The sequence below is a fragment of the Gobio gobio genome (genome assembly GCF_949357685.1).
Source record: "Gobio gobio genome assembly, chromosome: 2".
In the NCBI taxonomy this organism is placed as follows: Eukaryota; Metazoa; Chordata; class Actinopteri; order Cypriniformes; family Gobionidae; genus Gobio; species Gobio gobio.
This window is the reverse complement of record NC_137098.1, coordinates 45949673-45972089: the sequence shown is the minus strand read 5'-3', so window position 1 is coordinate 45972089 and position 22417 is coordinate 45949673. Positions and strand designations below refer to the sequence as shown.

The 22417-nt window shown below is 41.7% G+C and overlaps 1 protein-coding gene across 3 annotated transcripts in view; it reads left to right on the top strand.

Annotated features, from left to right (window-relative positions):
* The window catches only part of kcnc1a (potassium voltage-gated channel, Shaw-related subfamily, member 1a), a gene marked incomplete at its 3' end in the record, with an annotated part of 46624 nt that extends 28823 nt beyond the window's left edge, over positions 1-17801 (top strand). The window contains exons 3-4 of one of the 3 annotated variants that reach the window (XM_079844715.1): positions 14742-14927; positions 17662-17801. In XM_079844715.1, the coding sequence (XP_079700841.1) occupies positions 14742-14927; positions 17662-17801 (326 nt within the window). Of the gene's footprint in view, positions 1-14695; positions 14928-15510; positions 15639-17661 lie in introns of those variants that run through there. The other 2 variants (XM_079844716.1, XM_079844714.1) reach the window with 2 other exon arrangements.
* Between the last annotated feature and the right edge of the window lie 4616 nt (positions 17802-22417).

Sequence of the window (22417 nt, the reverse complement as noted above, 5' to 3'; positions counted from 1 at the left end):
TTTGTACCATATTGTTTGTTTTCTCCTACATACATATGCATATTTCCCCGTATGAATCGTAGCTCTGTAAACTGTAGTTGTTTTATTAAAACCCAATGATTGCATTAAATTGAATCCGTATTGTTTTGCTCACAAATTCAAAGTCAATGAGACGTAAGATTTTAGCTACCCATTTAAGCTTGATTTTCTTGTATTACTCCTTCAGTGATACAAATGGTACAAACATAAGAGATATTATTTGTCCTGATCAAACAGATCAATGTTTCTTAAGGTTTGTAAGATTGATAATTGATGAAGAAATCAATTTGGATAAAGGTTACTTTTAAATGATTAAAGGTTCCGTTATACGTAAATTTTGTCTGTACAACAAGCAAATAATATTCATAGACTCATGAATATTCATACCATTTGAGTTAATTATTCCCCAAAACTCATTGTTGCTACAGTGGTGGAGAATTATTGTGGCAGTTTCAAACTTTGTTTTTGTGAGCAATATTAATATTCATGTGTATTTTTGGGTATTAATATTATGCACGCGCGTTTTCGTTCGTTTGTTCGAACTGTGAGACAAATCGCTCAAAGCGAACTCACTCACTGACTAGGCACAACGCCGAGCTCAGCTTAAGCATATTAACAGATGCTAATTTTGCAATATTAGATGTCCTGCAGAGATAAAGAAATCTCTGTACAGTCCGTACATGCGTAATATTGTTTTGTCCCGCTTGACTTGAACGAAGAAATCTTCTTTCAAGCGGAAGATTGAAATAGGGCGAGCCTCCCCTATTCAATAATAGGCCTAATATAATATTAAATCGTTAAGATAAACGATAACTCCTGGTTTAACATTGGATTAGCTACCCAAATCGGAGACCTAAAACATTTGACTCATAAATGCTGACTGACCGTCAGCCAGTTTGATAAATGTCTATTGGAGTTCTTTTAAATGTGACGTAAGCAGATGTTTATTCCTGTATCCACATTTTCTTGTGCAGCGAATGAATCCTGCCAATTTGTTTGTGCCAATATAGCACGAAAAGATCCGACGTGGTCTAAAAAAAGTAATTGTGATTTGTGTTAATCCTGTGTGCGGCCATCATTTGATTTTTGGTCTTCAAGTCACACGAGCAGGTGCAACTCTGCGTGCTAGACACCAGAGGGCGCGACCTAACAGCTCTCGAATTACACTTCACCAAAACTTTATCCCGAGCGGGCGCAACAGCGCCATCTGGTGAGCGTTCCTCCTAACTAACTCTAGTCTGGGTGGACTCGACTGCGCCATCTCGTGGGCAGTTTCGGATAGTTCTACTCTCCGCTATTAATTTTGTTTTAACAAACTTAATTTCCTTCCTAAGAAGAGCATGTGAATTGTTTATTGATTACTTATAGAAAGGTTTTCATTTATGCAATTTTACTAGCATTAGGCAGCAACCAGGTCTCCGTTCTCGCTGATTAAACACACTTATTTGAAGTTGAGTTTAAAAGGAAAAATGAATTTCCTCTAGCTTAAATTGAAATTAGGTTCTTAAAGTTACTGACAGTCCACTTGGAAGGAAGGATGCCACCGTGTGGCCGTACCCTGCTAAGTCAGCTTACAGCTCTCTCTCTCTCTTTTCCCACTTCCTTTTCACCTGCAACCATAAATCACTTGATCCGGTAAACAAGCGAGTCTTAATTAATTTTTGATTTCACCTATTTACCCTCTTTGTGTATTTATTGTAGGGCTCACAAGCATCGGTGGTGAATTGAGAATCGTCTCAACGTGGTCTCCACGAGCAAGGTTGTCCAACCGACGTGACCGGCATCGGCTGTGTGTGAATCTCGGTTTCTTTTACCTCTGTCCGCCGTTGCGGCCCGCAGTGGCGACATCAGCAATTTGACACTCCAAAGCCAGTCAACCAGTTCAGCTGACACACAAGGCAATGTCTGGCACCTGTATCTAAACCATGGCTTAATAGGGAGCCACTCTTGAAAAAGAGGGTTCTAGGGAACGTGCCGATTTTGCTGTGCTGGCTGGCGGTTGACGGGTGGGTGCTGTCAGGTTGTGTTTAAAGTCTAAACTGTTTGAGTGGGCGTAACGCGATACAGAGTAACGAAGGACCGAGGACACGGCAGTTGGGTGTTTGGGAACGCCCGGAAGGCTAACTGTGCCGCTGGTTTTCCACCTGAGCGACCTCAACTCGCCCCGGATAAACTAAATGTGATAAAACCCACATTATAAGCCGAATATTAGATACTCCCCCGAGTATAGCCTAAACGTTTGGCCCACCTTTCCTCTCTAAGCCGCACCCTCTTCCTAGGTTTCCTAACCCGATAGCCACACATGCTGTAGGCCCCAGAAACTCTCACGAAAGGTAGCAGGCTTAGCCCCTTTAGTGTTTCTTTAACACTCCCAGCGTTCGCGCTTGTTTTCCTTTTTATTGCAGACCAATTCAATTTTGTGTTTGTTTCTTTCCTACCTTCACTTTCCGGACTGTTGTAATCTTGTTTCTCTCAGTTCACCAAGAGACCCCAAGGAAAGCTAAGTAATAGAGTGACAACCAAGCAGCCGGCGTCACCAGGTGACCCACAGGGCTACCGCCTGTCAAAGTCTCTATGTCAGGCCGACCCAAAAATTGGCCCGCCTAATTGCCTAACTGTCTAACTGTTTACATCAGTTAGCCAAAATTCTTGTCGACGGCATAGTCCGTACAAGAGCTCGTTAACCTTAGAACAAACTTGCATTGGCCTCTTTGTGTGTGTGTGCTGTGTTTCTCTCGCCCACAGTGAACCAGTATGCCCCGTTCATCCAGTCCCGCTGTCCCTTGGGATCGCCTAGTGGTATGTCTGGAAGCGATGACGAGCACTGTTCTGTCTGAGGACGCCAGTGAACTGCAACAGCTGAACCAGGAGGAACTGGACACAGAGCTAGACAAGCTGACGGCACATGACCCGACGCAGAGTTACTCTCACAAAGAACTGGCCAAGATACTCGGAAGCCTCGCCCACAACCTTGTCGCCCAGGCACGGCTAAGAGAAAAGAGCCACACCGACCTGGAACAGGAAGCGGCAACATTAAAGCTCCAAGCCGAGGAGGCCCGGAGAAACCAGGCCCTCACCCAGCGTCATCTAGACCAGCTACTTCTAGAGACCGAGAAAAAGGGTGAAACGGACACAGAACGAGAGAAAGAAGTAAAAAGACTTCCAAAGGCCCTGAAAGATCTGCGTCTGGACACAGACCGCAGAGAGCAGTCAGAGAAAGACACCAGGGAAGAACTCAACGAACAGCTCCGGCGAGGCGAAGTTCTCCTAGAGAGAGCCAACACTGCACTCAAAGACAGAGATGCTAAAGCCAAAGCCTCCGAAAACCACTTGCAGGCTGCCCGAGCCGAGATCAATGAGCTTGTCCAGCAAAGACATGAGCTCCAAGATGAACTTGACCTTGTTCACAGAGAACTGAAACATTCCTATAAACTGCAAAGTGACAGGGAAGGGGGAATGCACCACACAAAGTTTCCCCCGACCAGCTGGTCCGCACCTTTTAGCCAAGAACCAAGAGCTAGAAAGGGGGGTGACAACCCACTGCTAAGACTGTCACCCGCTAGCCTCCACGAACCCCCGCCAGCAGCGGAGGAAGGGAAGCACTTCCAGGAAGTCAGGGCCAGCAGCCACATAGCTCATAAAGACCTTGACAAGCTGGCCAGAAATATCCCTACGTTCAGCCCAGACCCTGCAGGAGGAGACAACGTTGACTCCTACTTGCAAGACATAGACTTTCACCTTCAGACTGTCGCTAACGCGAACACTTGGGACAGATTGTTCCTACTCAGAATCACGTCTAACCGGGACGTACACAGCTTTCTAGACCGTCAACCAGAGACCGTCAAAGCAGACTACTGGCAGCTACGACGAGCTTTAATTCATGAACACTCTGATCCAGAATCAGACCAGGGACTAATTGCTGCTGTGGACCTCAGGCAAGGTCGACTTGAAACCCCACTGACTTTACAGCCACACGTTTCCATCAGTCATGACAACCTCATGGCAGGACAGACCATCCCGAAGGTCTGCACACTAGTCAACGAACAGGGAACGGTGATACCAGCATACACCAAAGGGGTCGCTGTTCGGCCCAACATGCGATGTGGCCAAACCTTAAATCACACGCTGGGTTTCTTCAAACCCTCACCTGAATGTGTGGAACTCGGACTCACACTTGAAGCCACACCCCTCACTGAAATGTCATCTCGTGTAGTCTACATCCTCTTCAACAACTGCACAGCAACTGACATCAACATTATCAAGGCCTACCGGCTGGGATGGCTAGTGAGCCATGACTTTCATGACTTTGAACTTGAACTACCCATCATTGGGCCCATTCCACCTGCACTGATACCAGAAGGGAGTACAGATAACACGCTGTTCACTGCACCCTTCAAATTCATTGCCATCACGTCTGTCATGCCGATGACCAAAGACCAGGTGTGCCGAACGGAGCTGACAGAGGACAGTCACCTCGCAGTATACACAGTCTCCCACCAGCCTGTCGGTGAAACTGATGAACCTGCTACACCTCTCAAGACCAACCTGATCTATGTAGACGACGTTCTCATGAAGAGCACAACGGTGGCCGACCACCTGAAAGAAAGAGACTATGTTTTGAACCAACTATCCGCAGCCGGTGCCAAGATCGCCCTCCACAAAGGACAGTGGTGCCGGGCCAAGGTCAACTACGTGGGCCTGCTAATCGGATCCCAAGGCATTGAACCTCAGTCAAACTGTATTCATGCCATTCAAAACATCAAGCCTCCTACTAACACCTCTGAGCTGCGCAGTTTTCTAGGGGTATGCAATTACTCCCGACAGTTAATTGAAAACTACTCAGACATGGCCAGACCTCTAACAGCCCTGCTGAAGAAAGACTGCCCTTTTGTCTGGTCGGATGCACAAGAACCCCAACAACAACTGACCTGTCAAAGACACTTTGAACCGAATGCGTGCCAGGGCATGCCCACGGCCTACGTCGAGGGGTGCTCCTACAACCACGACGGCATCCTCAAGGCAGATGCAGATGCCGTGCCCACCACAACACTTCAAGTTGGGTCCTCAGTCATCGCAATATGCAGAGATAGCAGCTATTCTCATAGCCCTACAGATTGCATCAGCACATGACATCAGAGAACTGCTCATCCGCTCAGACTCTAACTATGCCAGACTCAGTTTCGTGTGCCACCTTCCAAGCTGGAAACAGAATGGTTTCAAGACCGCTAACAACAAGCCAGTCAAACACCAACACCTGTTCCAGGAATGTGACAACATCACAAGAACACATGACCTGACAGTGTACTGGAAGAAGGTAAAAGCACACTCGAAGCTACCAGGTCTCGACAAAGACTTAAATGACCAAACCGACGCCCTCGCCAAGTCGGGCGCACTACACGGCGACATGTGGGTACCCCCAAACCCCACATCCAGCCCCAAAGTTGCAGTGCTAACCCGCAGCAAGCGACCGGCCCCGGCTACAATGCCCGCCTCGCAGCCGCTATCGCTAACTCCGCAGATGTCCAACAACGACATTGCGGATATGCAAGCCTCTGACACTGCGCTATGTATCTCCATGATCATCAGCAATACCCTAACCCTAGGCATAGCCTTTCTCCTGTACAGGAAGTTCAACGAGATGAGAACCCGCTTCAGCCAAACTCACGACAGCTGTGTCTGGAGGTCTCCGATGGAAACCCTGGAGGGAGGGTACCACGCCAGAAGCAGATGCGAACCTCATCGAGCTGGCTCCTCAGCCACAACGAACACCTGCTATCCAACCGTCCCGATTCACCTGCCATCCGACCATTGTGATGGGGGTTGTCCGATAATGACCATAGGTCATCATCTGACAAAAAGGGGGACTGTAACAGTAATGATTCAATCAGTCATGTGGCAGGATAGACCAAAGTCTGAACACCTCACAGCCCTCGTGACTTGTCTAATCAAATCATGCTTAAACAAAGGGCCTGTGTGTTACGCTGATTAGATCCAAACCACATCATGTAGCCGCAAGAGCGTTGAAGGCGTCGGCCTTCCCCTCTATAAAAACTGGAACCGACCATCAGCTCTTTGCATTCTCGCCACCACAAGGAACGAACCTCTTGGCATTTCGCCATGGAAGGGAAGACCAGCCCTGGTCTTCCCAACCCTGAGAGAAGGCCTCCACGGAGAGAGAAACCGGCAGACTTCTGGAGTGACTTTCCTAAACTTCAAAGAAGTTCACCTGGGACTCACAAATCCTTAGCGAACTTCCCCGACGATTCGAACTCAGACACTTACACGAGAAGCCGTAGTAATGCAAGTATTCTATTTCACAATCAAACTGCTTGAAAAAGGTTGTCGGAATTATGAATTTATATGAATTTCTTGTGGGCTCTTACGAAAAGACTGAAGCTGTCTCTCTCTCTCTGTCTGTCTCTCTCTCTCTCTCTGTCTGTCTCTCCCTCTCTCTCTCTCTCTCTCTCTCGTTAATTCTTCTTCCCTTTTTATTATTCGTTAAGTTTCATGTTTCCTTGTTTGTACCATATTGTTTGTTTTCTCCTACATACATATGCATATTTCCCCGTATGAATCGTAGCTCTGTAAACTGTAGTTGTTTTATTAAAACCCAATGATTGCATTAAATTGAATCCGTATTGTTTTGCTCACAAATTCAAAGTCAATGAGACGTAAGATTTTAGCTACCCATTTAAGCTTGATTTTCTTGTATTACTCCTTCAGTGATACAAATGGTACAAACATAAGAGATATTATTTGTCCTGATCAAACAGATCAATGTTTCTTAAGGTTTGTAAGATTGATAATTGATGAAGAAATCAATTTGGATAAAGGTTACTTTTAAATGATTAAAGGTTCCGTTATACGTAAATTTTGTCTGTACAACAAGCAAATAATATTCATAGACTCATGAATATTCATACCATTTGAGTTAATTATTCCCCAAAACTCATTGTTGCTACACAATGTATGTCTCAAAAAAGCACCCAGAACTCTTTGAAAACCCCTGGATTAGTCCAGTGTCAGTGAATGGCCAAACACTGCTTTCTAGCATTAGTATGTAAGGTGGATCATTGCCCTCAGGAACAACCCCATTTTTTGTGAGAGTTTGTGACAAACACTTAACTTTGAGAACTGCACTCAATGAATAATGATACTATTAGAGACAGGGCATGTCGTTTATTTATACAAAGCAGAAAAGGAGAGTCCTTCCTCCAGTCTTTACTTACGTGATCATTCTGTCCTGTTAGTTTAAGACAACCTTTGTTAGGAAGTGAAAAGATGGGTTTTCACACAATCTCTTTATTATTTAATTCTCTGTATTTTTACACTGCACTAGAGCCTGTTGCTATGGCAACAGTGTCCAAGCAACCGCACAATAGGAATCGCACTCTGCAATGAGCTGCAGTCATTCACTCGCCTTGCACGACTCCTGTGCTGTTCACACGGTACTGCAAAAACACACACCTCGCACACACAGTTAGATGGTCTGAGAATGCAGTATAAATCAATGCGTAACCTACTGTTAATTGGCGCTCTGGTTTTTAGGAATTAAATGTCTCTGGTTGTTTTTCAGGGATTCATCAGCACCATTTGTAATTTTAGACATTAGATAAGAGTGAGAAACATAATACATATTGAAACCAATTCAATTTGGTCTTCATGTCCATTGGATTGAAAATATTAAACATTCTTTACATTAAAAATTATAGATATTCTTCCTTTACTTTACTTTACTTTACTCTCTCTCTCTCTCTCTCTCTCTCTCTCTCTCTCTCTCTCTCTCTCTCTCTCTCTCTCTCTTTAGAGCAGCTTTTTTTAAATCTCTCTTGTAAATGAGTTTACAGATGGCACAAAGGCCTTGATTATCAGCTCCATCCATTTGACTTTGGGCAGAGAACCGTAAAAATCACCAGCACATAGAGCGAAAGCATCTGTTGAATTGGCCACGGTCGCAGAGAAACACAGTAAACACTCTCACTGCAGCTCTGACACACACACACACACACACACACACACACACACACACACACACACACACGCACACACGCACACACGCACACACGCACACACACACACTGTTTGAGATGAGTCAAAACTCTGTCCTCTATAGACAGTGCTTATATCCATCCCTGTCGTATAGTTATTTCTAAATCTGAGGTCTCCTGAGAAATATGAGTTGTGTAATTATCATTATGCTTTTGGCCCTGTTTTTCATTAAAAATGGTCCACTCATATTTAACACATCCAGCATAATAGTATTTTAAGAGCTGCTCTCGATTTCACTGTAAATTGTGTCATTCATAGATTTAAAGATAACAGAAATAAATATATAAAATAATATAAATATGTATGAAAAAAAATTATCATTAATTTATAGCTTGGGTTCGATAATATATTGTATATAATCAGCACCCTGTGTTTTTAAAGGAATAATTGCTATTAAATGGATTCAGCCACAGAAAAACAAAAAATGTTAGGCACAGTCTATCATTTTAATAATGTTCCTTCACAGTGTGTGTGTGTGTTCATTCTTGTATATATGATTTATGAGGAGACAACCACATATACAAGTGTGTGTGTGTGTGTGTGTGTGTGTGTGTGTGTGTGTGTGTGTGTGTGTGTGTGTGTGTGTGTGTGTGTGTGTGTGTGGTTTGCTTTTAGTATGGAATCGAGATCTGTGTGACCGAGAATTTGATGGATGGTTGTCAATTTGTCCTCTGTCACCTCACCCTCATCCTACTCAACAGGGCAGAAAGAACACACACACACACACACACACACACACACACACACACACACACACACAGTTTGTCTTAGTTATCATGGACTTTTAGTTTTCATTCATTTTCATGTGTTCCTTTGTTTGATTTTCCCGCCACTCCTTTGTTACCATGGTCACCGTCATTATGAGTTTGCTTGGTTCAGCTGTGCTCTATTAATCATCTTATGTGAGTGTTGCCCCTGCCTGTTTGTGGATTATTGTTATTAAACTTGTGTTGGCACTATAATCTTCCTGCAACCACCCATGACACACGATGCATTAATAGCTGGGGGGGTCATTTGTCTTTTTAAATATGATGATTAGGGTAAATTGTGCTTATTTAGTATAGGAAGACTAAAGTATCTTCTGTAGCTTTTGTAGGGCAGTACTAAACGAAAAAGAGACCTTGAAACCAAATAAGAAAAACTTCCACCCCCTGCTTTGAATGTTCAGTGAATGTTTGCAGCTTTTTTTTTTTAACTGTTCCGTATAAGACCCTCAATTTTCCTCTAGGGATGTCCAAAAGATGGATCTCAAAATCATACAGTCACTGCTGGAAAAGATTCAAATATGTAGAAGATGCTATGTATATGGTCTCGCACACGCTACACATTAGGCTAATTTATCGTAAATGTGCTTGTCACATTCATTTTTCAAGGCTGACTTTGGTTGTAAAATAGGATTGTTCATAGTAATCCATAGACAACAGAACTGTGTGTACCGAACAACATAACACTTACAACCATTTTTATGTATGTAGGTGGTCAATGATCTGAACTGATGCTTATTCATATGATAGAGGTTTATAAATGGTTAAAATGGTGAGGAGAGTGCAGAAGGACGATTGATGAAGAGAAAGAAGGATTTGATGGTGTTAACGCAGAGCAGATATAGCTGTGAGGAAGTAAGGCAGGTGCAGCAGGGTCCCGGCAGATCTGTCCTTCACTGGGGCTCTACCTCAAATGTAAATAATAACGAGAGTGTGTATACTTAAAGTGAGCATGTTCTCATTCACACAGAATTACAGATGAATATTCCTGCTTGAGGAGTGAAAGTGTGTACCACACTGTACACAATTTGAGAAGAGACAGTATTGAATAAATTGGATGATTTTTCTACACTAACCAGCTGAACAAAATGTCTTAAACATTTCTTGTTTTAGTTACATTTAATGGTACATTTGTTACCGTTATATTCTTATACACTTCATACATTTTTAACAAGTTAAATTATTCATGTGTTGTGACTAGGAACTTGACAGATATCACAAATGTGACTGCGACGGGTGGCAAAACCAGGCATATCAGCACCAAACACCATACAGAATCAGTATTCAGCATTCAGACCAACCCTAATGCATTTTGCATAAGAAAAAAGTATGTATGGAAATTAGTAAACACTATTTGAAACTTTTTTTTTTCTTCACATTTTTTAATGGCCATCATGTAGAAACTTTTTGCCTGCAGTGTGAAAGAAAAAACAGAAACAACAGTAGATAGAGTCAGAGGAATGCCTGTTCATCAGACTATTCATAAAGATGAGTCATCTCATCCTTCCTGCCTGTTTCAGAGGCTTCTCCATCACAGAGGCTTGCATCACTTCACAACTTTTCCTGTGTGTGTGTGTGTGTGTGTGTGTGTGTATGCTTTTAAGTATTTGTGTGGTGTTAGCTCATAAATGTGCACACACCATGAGCCATGAATAAACACACACACAAAAAAACAATACACATATCTGCTGCCTTGAAATTTCTTAAAATTCTCCATTCTCTATTCACAGTAGCAGAGTTGAACTTTCTAGACTGGACAAATGACAAGATGTGACCTGAGTCATGCTTAGCCTCATGTTTTATTTTCTGGAAGAACATGACCTAAAGGAAATTAAAACAGCAATTAAAAGGATAGTTCACTAAAATGAAAATTGTGTCATTGTTTACTCATGTCATTCCAAACCTGTATGACTTTCTTCAGTTATTTTCGAAGAATATCCTGACAGCTTGTTTCAGTGTAATAAAAGTGAGAAAAACCTGGGGCTGTAACATAAAAGTTGTTCATATGACGCGTGAGCTTTGTGTGAGGAACAGACTACTTGGTGCAATCATCAGAGTTTATACAAGATGTGGTGGTATCTAATTGTCGAACAAATCGTTCTTTTGAATCTTCCCAGTTGATTTAGTCTCAGTTTGTTCATCACAAAAGTTTTGTATGACTTTGGAATACTTGAAATAGTGTACAAGTCATATGGACTAATTTAATTTTAGTGGCTCAAGCCTTAAAAGCTCCAGTCCCCATTATTGCATAATTTGTTGAGTCACCATGGTAATGTTCACCATTGTGAGTATGTGGCTACAGGGTATGCATGTTGTACTATCTACCAATAGACAATAATGAAATGTAGCCACTCTAATATTACCAACAGGACTCCTGTCCTATTTGAATAACTGCAAAGTTGAAGCCTGCTGATAGATGTTCTTTTGTTGACAATAATATGTTTGCGAGAGACTGCTTGAATCAGTGTTAGCGATACAATGGAAAATCCAGGTGGGAGAAATGATAGTTCACAGCGCTCTTTCCTCTGAGGAGCTTTGGCAGTGCTCTCCGTTCTCACAGGTCTGATCGATGAGGCGTAAATCGACTGAGCAGAAGCTTCTGGCTGCCAGAGAGCTCACAGGTGAAAAGGCAGGTTGCCATGAGCTGTTTCTATATATTACACCATGGCTAGGGGCTATAATTCAATGGCTTTTTTTGGAGCAAAACCAGCACGGTGACCTGCTGTTTGGTCAAATGTAGTGCTGAAAACAAGAGAAGTTTAGGTTTTTGCAGCAAGTTTTACTATTGCATGTTATTTACTGCATATTAAATGTGAAAACAATTAGGCCTGGTTTCACAGACAGGGCTTAGATTAAACCAGGATTAGGCCTTAGTTCAATTAGGGCATTTAAGTAGCTTTTATAAACGTGCCTTTTATAAACGTGCCTCACTACTAAATATTCCACTTGTCTACTGTTAGTGGTATTATAACAAAGTGAAAGTAATTGGGAACAACAGCAACTCAGCCACAAAGTGGTAGGCCAAGTAAAATCCAGAGCGGGGTCAGCGCATGCTGAGGCGCACAGTGTGCAGAAGGCGCCAAATTTCTGCAGAGTCAGTAGCTACAGACCTCCAAACTTCATGTGGCCTTCAGATTAGATCAAGAACAGTGCATAGAGAGCTTCATGGAATGGGTTTCCATGGCTGTGCAGCTGCATACAAGCCTTACATCGCAATGCAAAGCGTCGGATGCAGTGATGTAAAGCACACCGTCACTGGACTCTAGAGCAGTGGAGACGTGTTCTCTGGAGTGACGAATCACGTTTCTCTGTCTGGCAATCCGATGGATGAGTCTGGGTTTGGCAGTTGGCAGGAGAACAGAACGTGCCTGACTGCGCACCAGTGCACAAAGCAAGCTCCATAAAGACATGGGTGAGAGAGTTTGGTGTGGAGGAACTTGACCAGACTGAGTCCTGACCTCAATCCGATAGAACACCTTTGGGATGAATTAGAGCGGAGACTGCGAGCCAGGCTTCTCGTCCAACATCAGTTCCTGACCTCACAAATGCGCTTCTAGAAGAATGGTTAAAAATTCCCATAAAAACACTCCTAAACATTGTGGAAATCCTTCCCAACAGAGTTGAAGCTGTTATAGCTGCAAAGGGTGGGCCAACTCCATATTAAACCCTATGAATTAAGCATGGGATGTCATTAAAGTTCATGTGCATGTAAAGGCAGACGTGACAAAACCTTTGGCAATATAGTGTATATCAGTGCAATTTGCTTTCAGTTAAAGGTCCCATGGCATGAAATTTTCATTTTATGAGGTTTTTCAACATTAATATGAGTTCCCCTAGCCTGAATATTGTCCCCAAGTGGATAGAAATGTTGATCGGTGTAAACCCGAGTTCTGGCTGTCTTTCTCTGCCTTTGAGAAAATGACAGGCCAGACGAGCCAATCCTGAAGTCTCCTGGTTTGACGTCCAAGCAGGAACGGTTAACTCCCTTTCCTCCACCCAGAGAATCTGGCACGCCCATGCAAACGCTCGAGAGATCATTGCTTGTGAACGAGTGAATGCTGCAGTTTCTCAGTGTTTGGATGTACAAATGAAAACAGAAGTCTTTTTTCAGTTCCTTCTGATCTGTGATCAGTGATTTCTTATGTGTAGCTAATTATTTATTATACGTGCACACGCTGCGGCTTCTCTCTCTCCCGACAGAACGGTGTTTTCGTGTTTTCTATCTTGTGAGTCAGTGTTTTTGTACGTCCTCGTCGCGTCTATCTGTTCTACAATGTGCATACAGTCGTTTCTGCTCAACATCAGCAGAGTCACATCTTTAGAGATAAACCTTACACACGCCGAGGCTCGGGCTGCACTGGCTGGTCGGCCTCCAACATCCCCGACCCCCAGTACTGCATCTGGCCCATAGCGGAGGCGCCAAACGCGGCGCGAGATTAAGCAGAAGGGGGGTAAGCGTGAGGGTATCCGGCTAGGCTAGCCAGCTATTCCCACAATAAACTGGATTACATTCGATTACTGCTGTTGTGTCTTTGTTTGCGCTGTGTACTCAATGCGCGTCACTGACGCTTTACATATGATAGGAACATATCTAAAAATAATGGTATTATCAACACTTACTCATAACTCGTTCATCTCGACAGCTGTAATGGTACTTTGCATGTGTTACAAAGTTGGTAATAATGATGAAGACGGACTCGGTGTGACTGGGACTCGTGTTTATTCAGAACTCTCAGATACAAACGCAATAAACTCGCGCTGACTGACAGCGCTCTCATAACTCAGTAGTTACTATAAATAACTTTGTTAGCAATCGCTGAGTTCAGTCTCTGGTACATTAGTGATGTCCGGTTCGCGAACGATCTTTCTTTTGAACCGGTTCTTTTTAGTGAACCGAACCAGTTCACCAAATCGGACTGAATCGTTCTAAACGGTTCGCGTCTCCAGTCAGCGCTGATCCATAATTTACTAAAGTTACTAACTTTCTGACATGAGTGACAGCCCCTCCAACTAGAAATAGACTAATAACCTGAAGTATATGCTGTAACTAAAACAGTTCACTGAACTGAGACTGACAGAACCGATGTGAAGTGAACTCCGGTCCATCCATCTCTCTGGCAGCAGCTCGTGCCTCGTAGACCTCGTTAATCCACGCCCCCTCCGCTCATATCAAATGCAAAGATGTCAGCCAATCACAACAGTGGGCGTTTTTACTGAAGTCTCACAGCAGACACGCCTCTTGTAACAGGGCATTCAGCCACAGGGCAAACAGCAGTATAGAAAAAATGCCTTTTAATTCTAAATTATGACATTTTATGATGTAAAAATCATACTAGCAATATAAGTACACCTCAGGAAACATTATAAAATAATAGAAAAATGCCATGCCATGGGACCTTTAAAACATGCATTTTAGTCTGGGACTAGCCTTGTAACTTCCTTTTAGGATTTGAATTGTACATTAAAGTATTTATTTTGAATCCGATTTTACTTGGAAAAGGGCTTTTAACCTTACAAATGGATAGATATAGAGTGAAGTGAAGGCCTATGTGACCTAACCAGTGAAAAGGCATGTGTAGCAAATTTAGGGGTTCTCAGACATTAACCAGTTTTATTTTTTGGAGTGTATTTTCCAAGATTCCTTTAAGAAGCATAGTTAAAATATGACTAGAACCCCTACTGAAACACTGCAATCAGAAGAACAGGTTAACATTACTTTTGTTGTTGAATGAGTATGCTTCAAAAACACTCATTTTTAAACCTCAAAATAAATTAATAAATGCATGCATGGCCTACATAACATATATTTACATCCATGTCACAATCCATGTCCCATTACCCTCTCTAGTCCTCGCTTGCATCAGTCTTGGTGCATTGCCGTTCTTCTAACATGTGCTTGTGTGTTTGAAGATCCCAAAGTGAACGGTGATGCAGCTAAAGCAGCGCTGGCCAATGAGGATTGTCCCCACATAGACCAAGCCATTTCCCCTGAGGACGGCCAGATCTTTAACCCAAGCGAGCCACGGGGAGACACTCCATGTTTTCTGCTGAATGTTGGCAGACGATCTACAAACACGGGCACCCGAGTGAGGAAGGGTATGTAACCTCTGCCTGACATACACACACACACACACACACACACAAATGTATACATCAGATGCATTACACAGTAAATAAAGACAGTTCAAGCATACAGACAAGCAGAGCGCGCCCACAACAGACAGTTTGTAATTATGTAAAGTTGCTATTTTCATCACAGATGAAATAAAAGACCAAATTTGTACTTAAATTTCCTCAGCAATCTCAGACTTTTATCAGAAGACACATACACACCATTTTTTCATATGTAAATAAGATGAGGCAGGGAGTATCCAATAAAGACCCTTCCCTGCACGCTCAGATCCTTCCACAAGCCACATTTCTTCAACCTTCCTTTAACATATTGTAAATAAGTTTTTTTTTTTTTTGCATTACGTCAAACTCATATTAACACACATACAGCTGCCTTCTGGGGCCAACCTTAATATTCCCTTTTTTCTGTTTTTCTTTGTTTGTTTGTTTTTTTACTTGTTTCTTCTACCACTGTACATGCCTGTGGTCTGTCTCTATGTTTGTACCTCCTTGTCCTTCCATCTCTCCCTCTCTCCCGTCTCCCTTATGCTACTCGATTGGCTCATAGCCGGAATGTTCTCAGGGAGGTCAGGGGCGGAGCCGGCCGGCCCAACTCATGGCACACAGGGTTACCCACTGCTGCAGCTAGGCTGGGCGCACAGCCCAGAAGATGGCCATGCCAGGGTCACCACCTGATATCCATCCCTGTTTCGCTGTCTTACACTATAGCGTTCAAACTGCTCACAGCAGCCTTAGATAAATACCCCCCCCTACATGCTATGTAGCTTCGCAGGCTGTCAATTAACATCAGCAAATGTAGTGATATTAAGCCCAACACATTTTCATGTCATCTGACACCATTGCTAGTTTATATATAGATGTCAGATCGCATACAGGGTGAACCTTCCACAACAATTACACTACCTACAGCGACAACATAAACCTGCGATTTCTAATCACATTCAAAAGAATATCCTGCTACCGTCCGCCAATTTGTCACATGATCATTTTCTAACTAGTAATGCTGTCTGTCTGTGTCTTAGGACATGTTGCTCTGTGTGAGCATGCTCTGTTTGACTCCAGATCTCACCCACAGCCAAAAACACCACAAGATGGTCAACATCATCACTAAGCAAAACTACACACACTGTTCCCACCAAATATGTCTTTGTGTTTTATATATGTCTGTTTAAGTGTTTTTAGAGATTATTATGTGTGTGCGCGCGTGTGCATGCAGAGCTTTTTCGGAGTGCCGTTTTTTCTGTAGCAGTATGTTGTGCATGTGCTGGGACAGTCCTACGGTCCTTGCTGCTCAATCTGTCCTGATGCCTGTATGGTATTGGATGAGAAACTGAAGACTTGGTTTTGCACAAAGGCAAAGAAAATGTTCTGACATACGTGACACACTCTTTCATTTTGAGTCAACATTTGCAATGAGCTGGAGAAATGTGATAAGCAAAAAAAAATCTTTATTTTTAATCAAATAAAGCTTCTGCTTTCAAATTATATTACAAAATTCAAACAATTATGGGATTCACATAAACTGGTCATCTCTTTCTTTTTACTACTAGATGTAGCACAAAAATATAAGCAAAAATAAATGAACATCAGAGGGTATGTTGACACAGCAACTTATCGGCATCATCTCTCAAGTAATCGCCCAATAAATGTTTAAACCGCAGAAAGATGTCAACAAAACAAAATGTGTCACCAGATGATACAGTCCTCAGGAAATGCATTTACTGTCCATAGCTTGCAAAATAACAAATGTTTTCAATAATAAATATACTGTTAAATATATGCACTGTATTATAAATGCAATGTTTTTCTTAAACTTTTAATGATGTCTTAATTGTTTGATATTTGTCCAAATTCTGGAAAAACAAGTTTGAAAAGAAACAGGTTTTTATGACAGCCACCATTTAAATAATTAAAGTATGGGAGGACCACGTTTAGAAAATTAACCTAATCAACACAGGAGGTGCACATTCAGTTAATCAACTCATTTAGCGAGATTAGACGTAAATCAGCAGACTTACCTCTGTTCAATGACAGTTTTCCAGCATCCCTCCACCACCCCATCTCCTCACTTCTAACTATTCCTATCCCAAACTGGAACGGGGGGAGGACTAGGAGCTCACCCCTTGGACGGCATGCCAAATATGCAAAACCTTTACTCAATGTGATTACTTGCAAGTGTGAACTTGTGAAATTATTATATATTAAGTACAGTTTGTAAGCATAATATTTTTTTCATTTGAAAGCAGAGACTTTCCTTTTTCATTGTGCCTATACTCAAAAAAATGTTTTTGGTCACAATGACTCAAAATGATAGTGCAAGTCATTTATATAGACTATGGAAAAGTGCCTGGAACTGAGGGTCTGACCCTGACAAATCAGTGGACTGGATTCTCGGTTGCCTTAATTTCAAATTTGAATTCAATTGAAGTCAATTTGAATTTCTAGATCAACAAATCTGTGAACTGCTAAATTCTACTCAAAACTTTTGCCTTGCAATCCACAGCCTTCTTGGCTCGCTCTAATGCCAGATTTACCAACCGATCTTTGTGCATGCCCTCACAGAGATTGCATGTGATATTAAACCCTTTAAACCTGACCCATAGCAGCAAACATTGTGTGGAGCAAAGTGACAGATGTCAAGACGAAACCTTTGAGTCTCAGCAACTGCCATGTGCACATTTCTCTCCACTAAACCAAGGTTATCAAAAGTCCAGAAGCCTGGGCACCATAACCAGCAAGGCCCGAACACTGGCCGAGGTAGTATCGATGTCCACTGGGTCCTGCGGCCCACCTGTTCTCCTGCGGAGGTCCCATTCTCCAATCCCCTCCATTCTCTAAGAAATGGAGCTGTGGTGTAGTTAGAGGTGTCTCCCTGGGTCTTCCTCCTGCTCTGCTGCCTTCTGTTCCCTGCGGTGTTTGATTTGGTCTGGTTTGTCTTGTTCTCTGGTCCTTGTCTTCTGGAGCTGTGTTTTTGTCTCCTCCTCTCCTCTTCCGTTCATTGCTTGTTTCTTGTCTTTACATATACAGAACCTTGACTCATACAAAGCTATCAGAGAAAGAAAACTTCCAAAAGATCTCAGGGAAATTGTAAAGGATTCCCTAGTTACAAGTGTTTATTAGACAAAATAAAAGAACTGGGGTGAGGAAGGTAAACCTTTCTTTAGGAGCACATTATTTTTTCCAGGGACCACGTCAGAAATGGAAACTTCTGATAGAAAGACTGTCATCTAATGAGGCAAAACCTCCCTTCAAATGATATAAATCATTAAGATTTACAATGAATATTCACTTATATCCTGAATATCCTCTCCCATCTGAGTATATTCTTGCATAAAACCCTTTCTGACATCTGGAAGACGAAACAATAGCAATTTCTACCCTTTATCGGTTTCTATTTTGCTTAGTTTCCCCATTTAATTTTTACTGTACTTCCCCTTTGCTCTAGTGGAGTCTTGCTCCCTTCTTTCTTCATCACCTCTTTAATGGGACCCCAGGTAGGAGGTATCAGGACTCCCTTTTTCTCTCCTCCGCTGTCTACGGCAAATGTCTCTACTTCCTCTGCAATTCTTTCATTCTCCCTGTGCATTTCTGTCCATCTCTCTTTCTCCAATCTTTTTAGCCCTGGATTGCGAAAGCAACCCAAATGAACATTTTTACCATACAGAAAAAAAGGAAGTCATATTTTCTCAGCCAATTTCCTCCTCATTCTGTGAGCTGAATGAAAACAAGGCCCAATGGCTGGATGACTCTGAGCAATCCCATCCTCCCCTGTATTTTCTACTGCAGATCCCTGCAAAGAGGAAACTGCCCTAGTTAAGTATATGCAGTCAGAAGTGCTCAAAGTGACCTGAGAAGGCAGCAGCATCTCAAAAACTTTTCCAGCCTTGCTGGACTCCACAATGGTCAGAGGGATTTCAACCAGGAATCCAAAGGAGGGATGTATAGAGAGAACAAGAGCACAATAGAGGATGTTGCCAGTCGATGCAGTGGCAAGCGTTTTTATTTACATTCCGACTGTGTGAGGGATCTCATGGACCAGGACTTTTTTAAGGAGGGACCATCGACTGCAGAGTGACACGAATGGATGGCTTTAAAGCCAGCACAATGAGTTTTATAATCATAATACTAATGATAGTACCTGCAGTGACAGATGTAGTGGACTATTACCTGTTCATTTTAGCATGCGCTGCATGGTGTTACATTAAAAAAAAAGAGGAAAATATTCTATATCTGTTATGAATATCTGTATAAAACAAATATTTTCTTTCAAGAGTTCTTGACTTTTGCAGAATTGACATGTAGCCATGGATAATGAGATGTTCAAAGACCATGTTCTTTATTACAGCAACAGATTTCTTTCATTTCATTCTGTCTTTGTTGTTAACCACATGACTCAGCTCTGGTCACATTGACCTCAAATTCTGAACGAGATGCTAGTGGTTACTGCCATGAGATAGACTGTAAATTCCACTTTTCAACTTTGTTTCTGTCTGGCATGCTTGTGATTCTGGATCTTATAGAGAAAAAAACTGAGCAAAATGAGTTATTTTTCTGTTTTATGTCATAATCAGTGAAAAGATCCTGTGGAAACTGTCGTGCGCAACTGTTTTATTTTACATATCAAGTGCAGACTTTTGACAGTGTTATTTTTGGAGAAAAAACATCGAAAATAAGAAAAACGGCATCCTGTCGAGATGTTTTACATTTTCTCTCATTACTTTTAGGTACTAAAACTAAAAGAAAAGCAAAAAAGACAGATGTATATTTACGTTATAAGAGAATTGTATGCAATTGAGAACTTTGGGGGGGGAAAACGAATGCATGCACTATGTTATGCAACAATAACTGCATAGAAAAACAGGAAAACATGACTACAATCATAGCATGAAATAAATTTTGTATGAAACTTGTTAGAGTGCTTGGTTTTTGTTTTTTTTCTTCATTGATTGCAGTGGAATGTTTCTCTCATTAGATGATGTACCAATACTCTCTTTGACCTGAAGTTGACAGGCACAAAGAGCTGAATTGGAAGGTCTTTGATGCAAGTGAAAAGAGAAAAAAAAAAAAGTGTCTCCAGGTGGAGCAGCATGGCAGACTGCACTGATGAAGCATGGGGATGAATTAAACCATTAACATTTGAAGGAAACAGTGAAACACCTGCATGCTGTGAACAAGCTGAAGTTTTGAACAAGCGGTGTCAACATACACTCTGCTCAATGAGGTATGATGCTAAAGCCTGCCTTACGCCTGCTAAACGTGCCTGCTAGCAGACCGCATTAACGTCACCCTATGCTCTCCTTTCATCCCTTCCTCCTACTCCTCCTGACCCATTCCATCTCTCCTCTGCGCTGGCTCGCACGTCATCCCGCACCCTCTTCACCCGTCTTTGTTCTCTAGGTGTCTGGGTAATAACTCGTCTGTTGTCTTTCTTCTTTTTCATGTCTGTAGAGGCTTCCCGGCAGGGCCGGCACAAACCGCCTGCAGACTCTGTGTGTGTCATGAATCGTGGTGTTCCAACCACTGTGTGCATGGCCCAGAACACCACTCCCACTTCCTGATAGCGCTCTATAAGTCTGTTTGTTGTACACGAATAGGTGAAAGACCCATTTTGACACATTTAAATGTATTCGAGAGGGACATTTTTGTTGGTGGCTGATAGTACTTTCAACTTGTAGTGGTGTTTAAAATGTGTACTTGAGTGCATGCGTGTTCAATATGTGTGTTTTTGTACACGTGTCTGTACTGTAATTATGCTTTTCATGTTGCCCATGCTTGCGACTGAATATTTAGAGTATCTAGTAATCTTTACAGGGTTGTAAGGTCAAACCTATCCATTAACTTTTTGTTGTTTTTGGGAATCACAACACAAATTCACAAAGCTGCCTTTAAATTAGAATGGGCTCAAACTAATGATGTTGTTCTCTGTTGTGCTGCTGCTGTAATTCATCAGTTGCCTTTGTTTGCTGTTTGCACTTTTAAACTTTTGCATTCCGGGACTCAACAATAAGAATTGATCTTGGAGGCTTTTTTCAGCAGAATTTGCGAGAACAATATTCAGTACATCACAGAAATACACAGAAAAAGTTTGGAAGGCATAAAAAAATGATGATCAAATGAACATCTGTGACAATACAGCACTGGCCCTATGGCATCTGACTCAAAACTCTTTTACTCTGGCTCTGGGCCATCAGGCCATCCTTATTGTTGAGTCCTGTGTTTGCTTAGGTTATAAATGTTAGTGGACAAATTGTATCTCGAGTTGGTCATTTTGCAGTGTATGTATTTATAATGTTCTTTATCACCTTCTAACACTTTCTTTTCCCAAACCCAGCAAGGACATCAATACACTCAAGTGAGAGGTTATTTAAATGAAGTGAGATTCTAAACTTAAAGTGGACTGCACTGATGTGTTCTGTTAGAATCATGCAGTAGAAACTATCAAACCGATGTCAAAAGGTGCAAGAAATTTTAACCAACCAATCAGTATATCTATATCCAGTTAGTTTGAAGTGAACTCACTGCCAATGGGTTTTTTATGGAGTTTTTACAATCTACATGTGGAGAATCTTGATTGAGAAGTAGCAATACTTACTCAGAAGCTTTGCTGCCAAATGTTCAATAACGATAACAAGATAGACACTACTAAAATAATTATTCACCACAATGTCAAATTTTCATAAATAAATAGCATCTGTCTTTTTTATAATTTTTTGATGTACATTGTAGCAAAAGGCTAATCTTCTCTAGATTGAGTGGTTCTCTCTACACTGAAGAGAAGCTCACAGATTAATGTATTTATATTTCAAGAACCAAGTTTGAACCTAAGTGTCACCAAGCATTTATATGTTTGTAAATATCACACTAATATATTATATATTATAATATGTAGCTGAACTTGGCAAGGTTATTCTTAGGTAAATTTTCCTCCCATCCATACTGTACAATCTGCGGTTGTTAGGTGGATTAAGAGTTGTTATTAATGAATGCAAACTGCATGATGTTGATGGTAAATAATCAATATACCTCAGTTCCAAAAGAAAACCTTTTGTGGAAAAAAACAATATCGCTCGGCATGATTCCACTTACACAATAAGCTAAATATAACCAAATTCTGTTTAGTTGATGCTTCAAAGGCTGTTTCATGCTTCTAACAGATTACCGTTTTTGCAATTAACCGTTAGTTATCAGCTTGTTAGAAAGACTGCGTTATGATAACCTACTATTTAGTAAAGCAACAAAATATTTTTAGGGGAACTTCTAATGATTTCAGTCAAGACAAATCAAGTTTAAGGAAAATAAAAGAAACATTTAAATATCCGGTTGTATTTTTCCTATTTTTGTCCTTTCATTTTTTTTTTATACTGTATAACTTTGCATGTCTGTCTTACAGCATTTGAATGTTTACCAAAAATGCCACTTCCTAAGAAATAATCCAGGGGTTTGTTTTATGGATT